Below are 16325 nucleotides of genomic sequence, written 5' to 3'. Positions count from 1 at the left end.
AAGTTCCAAAGCAGGCTTTTTCTTTAGGCGAAGCTTTTTACCTCTACCCTTTAAGGATTCTGCCGCGACCGTTGGTGTCAACAGAAACGTCCTGCGAACAAATAAAAGAAGAGTCTGACACTGCCAGGTATCGAATCGGGAACGAATAGAGAAACGGAGCGAGAGCCCGTTGTGCTACTGATTCAGCTACGAGGCCACGCGGAGACGGGGGAGACAGACGGCGCACTCAGCGAGCACATTTGCGGGTTTACCACCTGCGTACTCACTGAATTCCACGTGATAGCGTCACGCGACCTCTCGCACCGCTGTGCGCTCCGCCCACGGCACGTGTAGCGGCTGCGTGCGCCCATTGCGTATGCGCTAGGAGCTGTAAAAATGAAAGAAAGCTCTCACCAACGCATGGCATCGCACTTCTCCATCTCTGCCGCCGATCTAGTGGCCTCCGTCGGCAGCGGCAGATATGAAGGAGAAGTGAGATCGTCTACCACCGCGTTTGAGCTTCCTTTAATTTTATAAAAAAGTTTCCACTCGTGCGCTTCACCAATACAACTCAAACAACCACCGTTCATGAATCGTGCATTGATTGTACCTTAGCAAAGAATACCCCTTTGAAGTTATTAAGAGAGTGGTTAAGTGCATTTCTTTTGCCTCTGATTTCACTCTTTGTAGAGCCACGCATGGGTAGCCGTTGTGGGTGTCGTTTACAGCATCGCTTTCCAACAGCCTTTCAAGGTGGATTGGCTCGCATTCTTTTTTTCATTCTTTCGGGTGGATGAAAACTGGCTGGCGTTTTGTAGAATCGTAGAACCTACTTATCTGGTCACAGAATCCTGTTTTTAAGCCTTGCCGAAAACCACATTGACATGTAAGCTCCGATCATTCACACTGCAGCTTTACTCGTCCAAGCTACACTTGAGCTACGAGTTTTTGACAAAAACCATGCGCATTGCCTGCTAGTTGGTTGAGAGCCGCGAATGAATGAATGAATGAATAACTTTGTTTGGCCCCAGACGGGTACCCCTTAGAATCTTCATCCCCTGCTGAAACCTTCCACACACTTCCATTCTGCTTTGCCTTCCATTTCTGCTTTGCCGTTGTAGCTTTCTTTTTAAAGTGGCTATCGAATGCGTTCATTGCTGCAACTGCAGGAAAGACGACCCATAGCCACTACCCCACTGTAATGACGTAATTCCAGAGGTCGATGAACGCCAAAACCGGGAAAGAGAGAAAAGTCTTTTGAGCAAGTTTCCTAGTTACCTGATGGGCAGAGAGTTGCCATGTTGATTCGAGGTACTTTGCGACCCCCTAATCTGAAGTGCTGGATGTGTTAATTGACTACTTTCCGGAAGTGTTTAAGATTTCTAAAAAGTTAAGAAATGTGTTGCAGGGTTCCTGGATTATTACGTGCGGCGTCGTACTACGGGGGTCGCGTGCATCTAACGAGATTAAACTCCAACACGCATCGACTCTCTCAGAGCCAGGCGTTCTGAGCCAGAGCCAGCATTCGCCCGTCTGTTGGGGGGGGGGGGGGGGAACCAATGTTAACAGCGACAGCCGTGGCCCGTGGTTACGACCGCAAGCCGCAGCATCGTGACCGGAAGTCAGCAGTCAGGCAACTTCTCGCGGGCGTCTGGAGTCCCGAAGCATAGGCACGACAAGCGTTCAGGCCAACCGAGACAGGCCGTCAAGGAACGCGCAGCCCTTCATAGACCCGCAGCCGGCTGGGGTTTCGACACCGACACCGCCAAAAATGGCCGCTACGACAGGCTCGCGCTACGCCGCCATGGCCTTCGCCACCGGTGCACTTGGAATCTTGATACTGTTGCAGTCGCCGTCGATGGTTACCGCCCAGTCACCCGGTGAGGGTTCCGTTATCCCTTTCTGTAGAAGTTGTTGTTTAGTGAAACTGCACCTGCAATAAAGGCTTCGCGTTTCTGTCATCGCTACAGTCATAAACAAGAGGCGCGCGCTAGGTATAAAAGCAATGACTGAGTGACAAAGGCGCATTTACGTCTCAGCCGGCATAACAGTGCTAATCCGCATCTCTCAAATGTAATTCCGTGTCTGGAACATCACAGTACGCTGCAGTGTCTTTTGGGAGCCAAAGTTTTTGGAGAATTTGTTTTCTTTCTTTGTAGGGTCAAACGTTTTCAACAAAACATTAACAGGACCTTTGAAGAGCATGAAAATTGCAACAAAGTAGTCAGTAATGTAGTATCTATACAACTTTATTCCCTTTCAACTTTATTCCTATTGATCTTTATTCCTTTCTAGATTAGAACTGTATTCCATTTTAGAACAGAACCTTATTCTGTTTTCTTGTAGATTGCTGCTTTTCATGTTCATGTCACTTCAGGACTGAGCCTATGGACTTTTCTCTACTATTTAGCGTGATGTTACAAAATCTTGTATTACTCGAAGCTATTTATCGAAATTTATCTTAAACACATTGTTCATGACTGACCGTCATGCTGCTGTTTGCTTACTTGTAACGGGGTCGGGACCTCGTCAAGCTGCTCGAGCTTTTAGTCCCGTACTTGTCCTTTTCTAAGGAAATAAAGCTGTTGATACGAACGTATAAATTTGTGCTCCTGCAGTACGGATCGGGAAAATAGTTGGCTCAAAAAGCGCCTCATTAAATGTGTATCCGTGTCGCTGCGGCGCTTTTATAAAACATCGAACTGGCAGCTGACAGCCACGGCGAGGGATCAAAAAGACTTCAAAAGAAGTTAAATGAAGTTTTTTGAAGTGTTTTTAATCCCTCGCCGTGTTCCATTGTTCAATGTAAAATGCTGAAATGCAGCCCTTGGCTGAATCTTTAATCTGAATGAACTGTTGTTTTTACTGGTTCTCCTTTCGCTACGCTGCATAAAACAGCTAAGATGGCTACGTTAGTATCCGCTGTGGCAAAATACCCGGCATAGACGGGATTTTCAGGTATACTTTCAGGTACGCTTTTCTGTAAACTTAGTTATACATATATATATATATAGCACTGTTTTAATAGATTCTTTAAAAACCGCACTTGCAAACCCGTTTTTAAAAGAAAGAGGACTAGTGCGAGAACCTACGAATAGATTTCAGCGTTTTAGATATTATCTCAAACTTTAACTCAATATGACATCATTTTTTGAAAAACCTTGCATGCTTTTTGCGCGAAATTTTGGATTTGTCTCTCTAACAGACACAATTTTGTTACTTGGTAAATTTTCCGATGAACTGCGTGCTGCATTTGGCAAAAAAAATATATCGGTGCGTTTTTCTTGATACAGCAAAGGCAATTCACATAGTTAATCACGCACGGTTACTAATACCTGTACTACACGAGCATTTCAAAAATAATTTTAGTGGAATGGCCTTCGAAATTTCAAATGCCATTCGGACTGGAAGGAGTTCCGCTGATCTACACGGCAATTTTCCAAGGCAGTTTAAAGTTTCCGCATTCACCAGCTATGTTTTATGGTCGCCATGGCTGTGAAGTTTGGCTCTCATAACTTGGCAAAAAAATTTATTTCAGGTCAAAAAACACCTTTTCAGCGATAAACTTGACTATACAATACATACACACACAAAACATGAAAAATAGGCAGTTTTTTTCTTTATTTCGCACGGCCACATTACCTTGTAATCCTTGACCGAACGATAGAAAACAAAAACAAATGAACATGTAAGAGCGTGCTTTTTAATTCTGAAGTTTTAATCGTAAATAATCATTTATTTTTAAATAGTGCACGCAGAAACTGCGCCCGACAGTACCAGCGTCCGCGTTTCAAAGGACTTTGCGAACCTCAAAGGTCGTTGGTGCTACTCCATTCAATCAAATGCCACTTCATCCAAACGCCTTTGCAAACGTCGTGTAGCAGCTCAAAGGTGGTATTTCAGTCACGTGTCAATCGTTTCAAAGGCCTTCGAAATGACCGTGTAGCAGGGGTGTAAGAAAATTATATTTAGATTGCTTTATAGCTCTTTTCGGCACTATTCCTGAGGGCTATCTTAGCAATAGCTCACGAGTTTGTAACCCTGAACAAGCCTACTGCTTGCACTTAAAAGCTGTGCTTGGCGAGAGGAGTGCCACAGGGCTCATTTTTGTCGCCCGTATTGTTTAATCCATTTGTGATTTCTTTAAGAATTGCCACTACGCCAGCCGACACAGCCTAACTTACAAAATTATGTACTGCAGAAGAACGGAAAGTTGGGCTAGTTGGTATGTGTTCCTTTTAGTGGAAAACAAAAGCGCTCAAAAAACAAGGACGAAGGAAGACGTAGCGCCGTGCTGTCTACGTCTTCCTTCGTCCTTGTTTTTTGTTTTTGAGCGCTTTTGTTTTCCACCAAGATGATTACAAAATTATGTCTCAGGTTGGATAATCCGGATGAGTGTAAGCAATGGGTGCAGGAAGATATTAGAGGTAGCTACCGAACTTTCATCACGAAACTCGACTACATGCCTACTAATTAGACTACCTCACGCTTATTGCTTTCGTCACTATCTATGATTTTGATACCCGCCTCTTTTTCCTACTTTCCTACTTTCTTTTCTCTTGGCTTCTTTAAACTTCCTTTCATACGCCACATGACAAAACAGTGAGCGAGAAAAGTTGAATAGAAAGCAGGGGTAATTGTTACAAAAAAAACTTCAAGCGTGCAATGACCTCGTTTTCAGATAATAGGCTTTTAGTACACCCGCAAAAGGCACCCAGGATACGTTTTAAAAATCCGCTCAAGACACAGGCAATGGATATGCTCTACACTTACGCGACTGTGATCACCTCTTGATTATTCATTATGATTATGAGTTCTAACACGCCTACACTACACAGGTGATGAGGCGCGCCATAGTGGAGGGATCCGAAACAGTTTTGACGACCTGGGGATCTTTAGCGTGCACCGAAATCTCGAACACACGGGCGTTTTTGCTTTTCCCCTCCATCAGAAAAGCAGCCCCCGTGGCCGGTAATCGAACCCACGTCCTTGGGCTCAGCAGCACAACGCCATAGCGTAGCCACTAAGCCACCGCGGTGGGTGTGATGTCCTCTTGCACAGTTGTACGCGAGTCGAGTGTGTAAACGCCATAAGAAATCTAGGTTTGTTCTTGCCTGCGGCCACCACCGACCCGCCCACTTTACTCCTATTTTCCTGTCACATGCTGAGATGTTTTCAACTTCAAGTTGGTTACGGGATGTTTGGTGTTCGGAACTGAAAAGTGACGGACCTAGCTGGAGTAACAGCAGCACTTATCGAACTACCAGATTTTACTGAACAAGTTCAATGTGTACATACAGCCGGTCACTGTAACGCCGACTGCTTCGAAGCTCCCTGCCATCCTGGGTGCATGCACTGCACTACACAAACCTAGAACTGCCTCTCGAATTTACCAATTTTGTGATTAGAAGGCTTCTTTCTACACAGTGCCTTCAGTTTGCCTTATGCTGAGGCGATTATGAACAACTCGATTGATTGATTGATTGATTGATTGTGGGGTTTAACGCGCCGACGCAACGCAGGCGATGAGGCGCGCCGTAGTGGAGGGCTCCGGATTAATTTTGACCACCTGGGGATCTTTATCGTGCGCCGAAATCTCGTACACACAGGCGTTTTTGCTTTTCGCCTCCATCAGAAAAGCGGCCGCCGCGGCCGGGAATCGAACCCGCGACCTCGTGCTCAGCAGCGCAAATTATGAACAACTCGTAGTGGGAATACGACAACTTCCCTGCATCCGTTGTTATGAAGAAACCTTTTTGCGTAGCCTGTGGGAAGGGGGGATTTTACTAAACCCTAGGGCTACCTCATCGAGATGAGGCATCGCCGTTCTGGACGTCTTTGATGTTGATGAGGCTTCTGGGCGCCACTTGTGTGCCTGTACCCGCTTTACAATTGATCTTTCTGTCTCCACTTCCATTGTTCGCAAATGCCGTTGTTCACCTCATTTTTCCTGGAACAGCGCTACGTTGCTGTTTCGAGACACATTGCCTGCGCGAACAGCTGTGGAGACTCATTTGCGCGCACCGCTATGTGTTTGCCGCTGTTGGTTTCCTTTTAGTGTAAAGTTCATTGATCCTCGAGCGAAAGCTGTAGAACGCTGTCTCGCAAGGTCACTCGTCGCGTTGCGATGACCTTGAGCCGCCGGAGTGCAAGTGTGGTAGGTGTGACGTCACGCCACGTGACCCACTGCGGAGAGGCCTCAAAGCTGCTCTCACTCAAAGTCTCGTTGCTGCGGTACCACACCACGTGGAAGGGTTTAACTGTTGCTTCGGCGGTGCTTGGTCCCTTAGTCTAGGCATTTATGGCACGCCATCGCCCGAGCGCAAGTGTGGCAGGTGTCACGTCACACTACGTGACCCATTGCGGAGAGTCGTCGCAGCTGCGCTCGCTCGAAGTCTCGCGTCTGTGGTACCACATCACGTGGAAGGGTTTAACGGATGCTTCGGCGGCGCTTGGTCTTCCCATTGATTGCGCGCCACGGCCGGATCACAAGTGTGGCAGGTGTGACCGAACTTTGATTAAACATTATGTGCATAGGCTGCGGAAAACTAAGCGATGCAGACCTTTTGCTTATGATAACTAGGTTTGCAAGTGCTAAACCTGACAACTTATACTCCTTGATTGTCATTTTTCGCTCATACCTTTTTCTTATTACTTTACCTGTCTACCTTTTTTTCTATCCCCCAGCCCCTTTTACGTGCGGACTGTAGCCAAGCGTGTTACAGTATCTGTTTACCTACCTTTATTTTCTTTCTTCTTTTATACGCCCTCCCTAAACTGGTTTCTTCAATACATTTAGTGACTCCGACGTGGCTCCCATGTGTTTCCAGACGCCGCTGAGATGGACTTTGCGCACAATCAATGCAAGAAAATGGACCCGCCAACCAAGTACCGGAAGCCAGGAGAGCCGGTCTATTTTTCGATGGAGGGAACGTACCACTACTATTACTACTGCAAGGAGGCGAGGGCGACCCGCGTTGACTGCGCGCCGGACCTGGTCGACCAAATATGCACGGTTCGTATGTCAGGAAAAGTTTAGTTATTCCGGCATACCATAAAAATCCCCTGGCTCAGTGGGAATCGACGTGAAGCCAAGCTTTAGCTGCCTGACATTTCCAATAAAACGGGCTGCTGGGCTAGTTGGTACATACTGAACGGGAGGCTTAGCGAAAAACAAGACAAGAACAGTGGCAGACGAGACAGGCCACTCGTCTGCCACTCTCCTCGTCTTCTTTTTCGCTAAGCTTCCCATTCATGACATTCCCAATTCATCCCTCACAAAGTGATGTTTGTGGCATTTCCCCGTGCAGACAAACCAGACACGCTGCAAAGCCACGACATGTTGTGCTGATTGTCGCTTGTAGTAGTAGGGTTCCCCGCACTGCTCGTCTCCCATGGCGTCGCATACGTGGCCAGCACGCTGTTTAGACGCGAGCTCCACTCGCTGTCTTCAAATTTGCTGCAGCCGGTAATCGAAGCGCAATCCATCCGCACCGCAAAGCTGGTCTGGGAACTTCCTTCACCTTGGCTGAGCTTGAAGGTCATATTGACGCTACCAGGCGTTACCTGGGTTCGTACCTGGAGTAATAGGCTTTGTTTGAAAAGAATTGATTGATTGATTGATTGATTGATTGATTGATTGATTGATTGATTGATTGATTGATTGATTGATTGATTTATTGATTGATTGATTGATTGATTGATTGATTGATTGATTGATTGATTGATTGTACGGTTTAACCCGCCGACGCAACGCAGGCGATGAGGCGCGCCGTAGTGGAGGGCTCCGGACTAATTTTGACCACCTGGGGATCTTTAACGTGCACCAAAATCTCGTACACACGGGCGTTTTTGCTTTTCGCCTCCATCAGAAAAGCGGCCGCCGAGGCCGGGAATCGAACCCGCGACCTTGTGCTCAGCAGCGTAACGCCTTAGACACTGAGCCACCGCAGCGGATTGAAAAGAAAAAAAAGTAATCCCATACAGTTTTCTGAAAACAAACCAATTTTAACCGCTCGCAAATTCACGACCAAACTTTGAAAGTGTTTGCCACTTAAGCGCATGCTCGGCCTAGCTATGATAAAAAAAATGTACCTGGTCTAATGTCGTGTCGGCCGATGAGAAGTCCCGCAATTACGAAGGCAAAGTGAGGTCCGATCTGGATACAGTGTAACGACATCGTACACTGCTAATGGTAGGGCGCATTCGTAATCTCGGGTGGTTAGGTTAAGAGCTACGCAGTACGTGTGTGTCAACGTCTGGCGCCGTTGGGAAATTGGTTTCGCTGCGTCTGGGTGCCACTTAAGACGGGACTCTTCCTTGATATTTTTTTTTCTTTCGTGCCCCCGAACTTCTTGGAAGCTAGTCACTGAAACACACGTCTGGTTCAAACTTCAATCCCCCCCCCCCCTTTTTTTTTACTTATATCGAATGGACCTCTCCAAAACGGTGTTAGCGTCTTCAAGATTTAGTTTTGGATAGTTTTCCCTAGTTTGCCATGAGTTAATGGAGAGCGTCTCGTTAAGAACTGAAAAAAAAAAGTTCTGCGACAGTAAGGCAACAGCATGTCTTGGTCATCTTGTGTTTAACACAGCTCGGGCCTGGAAAGAAACTTTTTGAGGCTTTGGGTTGCAGCGGTTTCGTTGCGAGTGAATTGCTCCATGAGATATCCTGGTCTTGCGACACAAGACAGACATGCTCTCTCAAGGTTATATCTTCATTTCCAATACGACTTAGAACGTGCCAGCAGTTGCTACCTGGTTAACGTTAGCTGTTCGGTGGTATAACGAAGCTCATTCAATGAATACACAAGTGAACATACTTGCGGCTAAACCCAACGATGGATGCGATGTAACGACAGCAAAAATGTGAGGTACGAAATTTACGTCTTCCAACCAATGGCCACATATTTTTGTTGGCTTCACTTCATTGATTGCGTAGCTGCACAACACAGCCTGCATTATCATCATCATCATCATCATCATATCTACGCCCACTGCAGGGCAAAGGCCTCTCCCATTAATCCCCAATTACCCCGGATCCTGCGTTGTGGGGAGGGGCAATAAGTCCATGCTTAATAAGTCCACGCTTAAACGTCCACGCTTAATAGCATGGACGTTCTTGCGTGTAGCCCTCTGTTCTCTGGGTGCATTATCATTGGTGGCAAACTCTGGACTTGCGTTCCGTATTGCGTTTGAGCAAAACGCCTACCAGGTTCCAAAAAGATCGAAACCGTCAAGTGTTGTATGGAGAGCGAGTAATTGCACAAAAGTCCTGAAGACCTTGACGATGTATCCTTGATCAGTTTTATGCATGTTAAAGATTGTGGGACGTAAATTAGCACCTATGTGGCGTGAGTTTACTAGGCTCCTAAGACATTCATGGGTAGTGTTGTTGGAGATTAATTTGCCACAAACTCACAAAAAAACGCGTAACCTTTCTGCTACCGTAAAGATGGAAGACCAGCGAAGCTGTATTGGTGTACAGCTATATTGAGTTGTGTATGGTGACTTACTATATCCTCCAAATAAAGACACATAGACATATCTTCCTTGGAATCCATTCGAAAGTAATTTCTTTCTGGCTAGTTTTTGGTGAAACAAGAATTGCAGCCGTTTTCTGCCACCGTATTCTCTCCGTTACTAAAACGGTCACGTATTGACAGCTGACGTTAATTCTCTAACGTTTACAAGTTTACTGTGAACTAATCACGACAAGTGAATGAAACTCATCGTAATGATAGAGTCGTCTTAGTGGCCAATTTTGGTATCTGTAATTTTTCCCAACCTAACCTGCATTTCACTGAGAGCCGCAGAGGACCTTTCACTAGCTCTGAGCGCGTGCGACTCTTTTTCGACGCGCCCTGATAGACGCACGCAAGTTTGTTGAGAACTTGGCGCAAGAGAGCTTTGCTGTAAAAGAAAAACAAAGCGCGCAGAATTCTTCCTATTTGGTTCCCAGCTTGCCAAGCAGAACATGACCAAGGAATCATTCAAAGGAGAAATCCTGAGCTGTGTCCGTTTAAAAAAAAATGCGCTTACCGCGTCCGAGATCTGGTACAGTGAAGAAACAACTTCACCACTGCACAGACTGTGCTTCTCTTGCACCGCATGCAGCACTTGCGAGGCCTTCAACCTGCGCCGCAGCAGAGAAAAAAATGCACCACTGCGCAGCCTTGCTTCTCTTGCATCACATGAGTACCGTCTGCTCTCAGCCGGTCAGAGCTCTCTCGAAGTGGACGCTTTGAAACGAACATGAAAAGGACAACATTCAGAATTTCACCCCAGGGGCCCTATCCATAACCTTCCCATCAAGAAGAGTGTTATCGCGATGCACAGCCACGTCTCAGACAACAGCGACGTTGCCACTATGCCACGTGCAAGCCGTGAGGCAGCACGAGAGCTCTCGTCGATATGGTGATTTGACGATCGTGCTTTGGATTTGTAAGGCGAATTCCCGTCTCTATTTCTGTTCCTCGCTTGTCGGTCCACGCCTTGCTGCCTTCCCCTCCCAGTCTCGTATCGCGCTCTACAGCGTTGCCCAATTTTCAGCAGAAGGGCGTTCGGGCAAAAGATATTCTCGCCCGAGTCTTACATTTACTCAGCGCTGTCCAAACACTATAAGAGAGGACGACTACGCGCCACCTTAAAAGAGGCAAAAGTGCCAGAAATAGGCACAAAAGACAACCGGGTCAGGTTGTGACATCTGGAGAAAAAACTGAAGTTGAACGCCACGACTGGTAAGCCCAGCAGCCCCTTCCGACAAGTTAAATGGTTATGTAGTAGTCCCTTTCTTGTTTCTGCTGTTATTGTTACTCGCATTAGCAATTTGCTTTGCCAGTTACTGCTCCCAATTCAATCGCTTTTGCGAACGCTTAGATTCCAGGAGAAAAGAAAAAAGTGGAATATGTACGATGACATACTTTTACGTAATCCGTCGCGTCGAGGGAATTATATTTCACTTCTTCTGCCCATCGTTCCAGCGCCTGTGTTCATTTGGTTTCGCCACTTGAGTGCCAAACGCGTCTCGATTTTCCGTTCCGGCCGCTCTTCAGCGCGACATGGGAAATTGGAACGACATCCCGTCCACCTTTCGCAAATTGTATCCCGTCAACTTCCATAAACCTTCCAGTTTTCCAACGTCCGGAACGCACAAAATAAAAAAAAAACGAGGAGGTGGAATGATTTAAGACGCGTCACCCGGCACCAGCGAGACTCATAACGGCGTGATTAGGCATGCAATGTTTATGTTAGCAGGATACCTCCTCGTTGCTAGGCGTCGGCTTGTCTCTGTTGCTTACTTATTCTTGGTGCGATGATTGGGGCGCTAATTACTTATCAACGCGAAAGCCTTTGACGGCTCATCGAACGTGACAAGTGGCCGTAATTGTCGTCCGCGAGAACAATAAGGGTATCAAAATGACCACTGCTGTAATGGCAACAATATAAATGAAAATATGAATAAAAATCAGAGGCCTTTCACGCTTGGAAGAGAGAATTCCAGCGAAGCTGGCAGTCTGGTTGGATTTGCTATGTTTGGGATTAGCTTGATTAGGGATTTCCTGTGTTGAATTATAAGGACAGTGGCCTGATATCCACTTCACAGACTAAGGACACACGTGGTAGTTGGCTAGAGACAATGGCGTCGTATTACAACACGGCTACACCAATCACAGTATACTGCGCCACAGAGCTGGGCGCCGAGGAGCCCGCGGCATTGCGCAATGGCCGTGGGACATTGACGCTGCGCGTGGTGAGCAGTATACACCGCTCAAGAAAGAGGCGGTGGCTGTGGAGAGGAGGATTAAGTGTTGCTGCAAACATATTCCCACCGTAGATGGGCATGCTTTACTGCGCAACACGCAGTGTAGAAGAAAGCCAGCTTACAAAGACCAAGCTTACAATAATCTTCTTAAAGGTGGCATCCCGTTTAGATACAAATACATTGCTCGCAAGACATTTGGAAGAGGGGAGGTGGGATTACGACGTCAAAATACGGAGGCCGTAACACATTCTTTTTACTTTTCATAATTTTTTTCCGTACGCTGAACACACGCCACTGGGTAAACTGGGGCGTGCACGAGACGGAGCCGCCACACACCGACAAGCACCTTAGGTCGCCAGCAAGAGTATACACACTAATTGCCCACTAGATGGCGAATCATGTCCGCGAGTTTTCGTTCCACACGGGCGCGAGAACTGCAGGTATTAGATATTAGGAAAACACATTTGTGTTCATGTGGGATTCGAGCCCGTGTCGCCAAAGCAGCAGCCAGCTTCGCTAACCACAGGTCTAACCCGCAGACTGACTGTATGGAACAAGAACTAGCCCGGTGTGTGCCTCGTGACAGGTGAGCACGACGACACGCGTGTAGAACAGGTACACGTGAAGGAGGAGGAAGAGGAGGAGGAAGAGGAGGAGGATGAGGAGGAGGAGGAGACGATGCAGAAATGGAGAAGTCTGATAATTGTTGCCTTTCGCCTTGAAATCACGAGGGCATACATATGTGCTCGAGGATTTATTTATTTATTTATTTATTTATTTATTTATTTATTTATTTATTTATTTATTTATTTATTTGTTTGTTTGTTTGTTTGTTTGTTTGTTTGTTTGTTTGTGTGTATTTTATTAAAATATCGCGATGCTGTAAGGCGTGAGAGCAGACGAAAGACGCATAGGATGAAGACATCTGGACTTCTCTCTCTCTGGCCTTCACCGGGTTGTTGCTTCGTTGAACTTCAAGGATATTAGCAGTCAAACTAAGCATTTCGTCAAAGATGCCAGCCTTCCTATCCTTCAAATAGAGGTACAAGTTAAAGTGGCATCCGCTAAGATACTATTCTCTCGTTAGCAGCTCACACAGTTCACCATAAACCTACTTATAGCCTAGAGCTGCGTCATGTGGTGAAGTTAATGATACGGGGGAACCATTAAGTGCGCGGCGGTCGCGTCGACCGACTTCCAAAAATGAAACTCCTCTCGAAAGTCGTCAACGGTAAACATGAATCTGTGCAGCAGTTCTGTTTTGACCTTGGAATAATTCCTTGCATCCACTGGAAAGAGTTCTTCAAAGACACCGAAGTCGTCGCTGCATTTTTTTGTTCGAAAGTTTGCTATGCAGCATAGTGTGGTAGAGGCGAGTTTTATTAAGTGTACTAGAGCTAGTTGTTCTCGGCAATGAAACCTAAGATGCTGCGGTGATATGACCCAAAAAGCCAGCCTTCACACTAAGGTGGTCGGTTTGTATACAGCCCCACGCTGTTTAACTGCCGGTTTCGGGAGCGCTGCAGACCACTCCAAGTCGACAAAGGATAGTGAATATCTGCGGTCGATACCGATGTGGACCAACATGGGCAAGTTGGGCCAAGTGGTTCCCGTCGATCCGGTGGCCAGGTGTTTGTGACTGCTGGTATGTGTGCCGCACCGACGCAAATGTTCCGTAGCGCCACCTCCTCGCGTGGGTGCGCCCAGCAGGGTAGCTGAAACATGCTGTCAAGGCACGAGCCGACTGGTCCTTCAGCCAAGTTCTGCCAGCCTGTGGTTCCTGCGTGGCTTTGGATGCACGCGTCGAGATCGTCGTTTTGATAGGTAAACAGAAAAGGTACTCCCCTAGGGTTTGGGTGCAAGCAGACAGTCTCAGTTCTGATTAGCGCTGTGGAATGCTTCAAACACTCCGTTAGTATCGAAACGCCCAAGGTCCGAGTTGTTCTCGCTCAGGTTCAAGCTGACCTTTGTACGCTCTTCCTGCTTCCTTTCCGACCGGCTTCCGCACTTTTCGAGCCACGCTTCCTCCCCGCAGCCTCTGCACGAATAGGTGCTGTGGCTTCGCTTGGCCGGTCCCCTCCCGCGGGCGCACTCTCCACGTCTATGCACACGCCGTCTGTATCCCGAAGGAGACAATCTGGTTCTGCGCGAGCAAGCTCTTATTTACAGCGAAGCTGTTAGCATCTCGTTGGTTGTCAAATTTTCTGTCGAAGACAAAAACCCAGGCAGGACCAGCACTTCTTGCCCAAGACACCGAGTGCATGCGTCAGGCTAATCAGGCATGCAGCATACAGCTCCGCACTCGCCTAACAAACAAACACAAAACACGCATTGAAACCGCATGATGGATGATTAAGTGCATCTGAACGATGGACCCCCCCCCCCCTCGCCAAATGTGTCCTGGTAAAGATTAGTTTTGCAGCTGCTCTCGAAAGAGGAGGGGCGTTGACGTCATTAGAGAGCTAGCGCATGTGCCAGGCTATACAGGACCCAGTAGTTCTCGTCCAAGACGCCGAGCGCACGACAGCATTTGCCGCCAGAAAAGCCGAGTGCAAGCGACAAGCCCGCCGAGACGGCGAGAAACATTTCATACGTTTGTCTATCCCCATTTGTAGTGATTTACAACAGCTTCACTGGACATCCACTTTAGCAGGACGGGATAGCGCCCTTTTATTTTTCATTTAGCCACTAAGTATGCGCGTTCTGCAGCCCTCTTAGCGTCAGCGCGTCTTTCTTTCTGCCTCTTGAAAACTAGTTGTTAGCTCTGTTACTCACAAGTCCCACTTCGATGATAGAGAGATTACCTCTTCTAGATTCAACAATATTAAAGGGGCGAGCACACCAGTACTGGTGGTTTGTTTTTAAAAGAAGAGGGAAGAGAAATTGGATACTTCTGAACTCCTTAAGTGAGTTCCCCTGCATGAACCCATTCCGTGGTAGATAGTATAAAGGGAGAATAGGGTTGGGTAAAGAAATGTAAAGCTTAGAAAGGTGAGTAAACATTAGAGGAGGGTAGTTTCTCACCGGGCGATCCCGTTGAACACAACACACCTGAAACAATGCTGGCTGGCGCCACGCTGCGTCCGGGAGACGAGGTGGCTCGAAGCGGGAAGCGTAGAGGCGAGCTTGCTGTGGCAAGGAGCGAAGTCTGCGGCGGTTCCAACCACTTCGGTGTTCCCTGGACTATACTGTGGCCGACACACGGGTACTGGGGAGCGAAAGCTTGCACACGACGAACCACAGCCGCAGAGGGAGAGCCGGGAATATCCAAATCCAGGCCGACGGCCCGTGTAAACAACGGGCCGCCGATCCGAAGTCTCCCCGAAGCGGAGCAGAGCGAAAAAACACACCCGCTCGGCTCCGTAGCGAGGACTGAACTACAGAAGCACATAACGCACATTTGTGGAGCAAGACATGTGGAAGCTATGCAGCTGCACGCAAAAGCGACAATTTTATAGCTGGTCAACACGTTCACCGTGCAGAGTACCCTAACCATTCCGCTCTCGTTCTCAGTTTGCAACGTCTGCTTTGCATCGAAGTCCTGCCGAAGATGCCAGAATAAATAACCAGTATGATTTCATCCCCCGGGGAGCGAGTCCGTCATTGACAGCGTTTGACAACGTGTCGATATTTCATGCCCAGCCTTTTCCAGTAGCAGACTACAGTAGCAGACCAGTAGCAGGCCAATGGGCTGATTCAGGGTCAGAGCCACCAACCCTGAATCAGCAGCTAAACAAGCTTTGTAATCAACTAAGTAACCTGAAGTTATAATTGGTGAAAAAAGTCTTTAAACGTGCACTATCCACTACAATAACACGGCAATCAGATAAATGAAACAACACTAAGTGTTGCAGTGATGTCTCTGTTGCCTGAATTGCAGGTGTGATGCGTGCAAAAAATGTGAGAAAGGTATTGTGAATGCTGTTAACCGCCACTCATCGTATGCCCTCACGTCTTGCAGGCACTCGCCAGACGACGTTTTGCAGAAGCATGAAGACAAACGTCGCTGCTCAGTCTGAAAAATGTTGACGGCTAAGATGCTGCTCATATTGCTACACTGTCACCTCTGGCCGCACTTTCAAGAGAAAGTGTTTGGAGAAAGGAACAAAGAATAAAAGAGATTTTTTCGAGCTGACTGTCACTCATCTTTCGATTTGAGTTTACCATAAATTTTGTACAACACCTAAATGTCTCGTAAAGTCGAACCTTCTTCATTCTCTTGCGCGAGAATGAGAGAACGACCTTTAAAATTACTGGAGATGTCAGCAGAGCTATGACGTCTAGTTTGCTACGCCAGATAAATGTGTTGACGATGAAGATGAAAATGTTGATTATGTTGCTTTCCCTTGTTTACAAGGTCTGATAAAAAAACAGTTAGATTTATCCGTACGTACAGTCAAACATTCTAAAAATATAGTATGTGCATTCAAGAATATTAAGAGCGACTAGTGTCATTAGAACCGGCAGTGCCGCATTCTTGATCGATCTCAGGGCTAATACGCTCAGTTATACCGAGACAAATGAACTAAGGATGAAGCACTGCATCCAGTTCATATCGCAATAACGCCAACGAGTATAAAAAA

General features: G+C 47.1%; 1 protein-coding gene across 1 annotated transcript; it reads left to right on the top strand.

The window, feature by feature from the left end:
* The first annotated feature begins 1531 nt into the window (after positions 1-1531).
* On the top strand, positions 1532-15842 carry LOC144157934 (uncharacterized). Its single transcript, XM_077688647.1, has 3 exons — positions 1532-1859; positions 6810-6994; positions 15704-15842. Exons 1-3 carry the CDS (start codon positions 1751-1753, stop codon positions 15734-15736), a joined length of 327 nt encoding a protein of 108 aa, XP_077544773.1. The 5' UTR covers positions 1532-1750; the 3' UTR covers positions 15737-15842.
* Positions 15843-16325: the final 483 nt, after the last annotated feature.

The sequence above is a fragment of the Haemaphysalis longicornis genome, unplaced genomic scaffold, assembly GCF_048455015.1.
Source record: "Haemaphysalis longicornis isolate Haplotype H1 unplaced genomic scaffold, Haemaphysalis longicornis Haplotype H1 scaffold_10, whole genome shotgun sequence".
Lineage (NCBI taxonomy): Eukaryota > Metazoa > Arthropoda > Arachnida > Ixodida > Ixodidae > Haemaphysalis > Haemaphysalis longicornis.
Note: the sequence above shows the minus strand (reverse complement) of the source record. Positions and strands in the feature narration are given on the sequence as shown.

Excerpts from the sequence above, each read along its gene's own strand:
- LOC144157934 (XM_077688647.1), top strand. The coding sequence starts at position 1,751 with ATGGCCGCTACGACAGGCTCGCGCTACGCCGCCATGGCCTTCGCCACC. Across the intron at positions 1,860-6,809 it reads GGTTACCGCCCAGTCACCCG|ACGCCGCTGAGATGGACTTT; the intron begins GTGAGGGTTCCG and ends ATGTGTTTCCAG. Across the intron at positions 6,995-15,703 it reads TGGTCGACCAAATATGCACG|GCACTCGCCAGACGACGTTT; the intron begins GTTCGTATGTCA and ends CACGTCTTGCAG.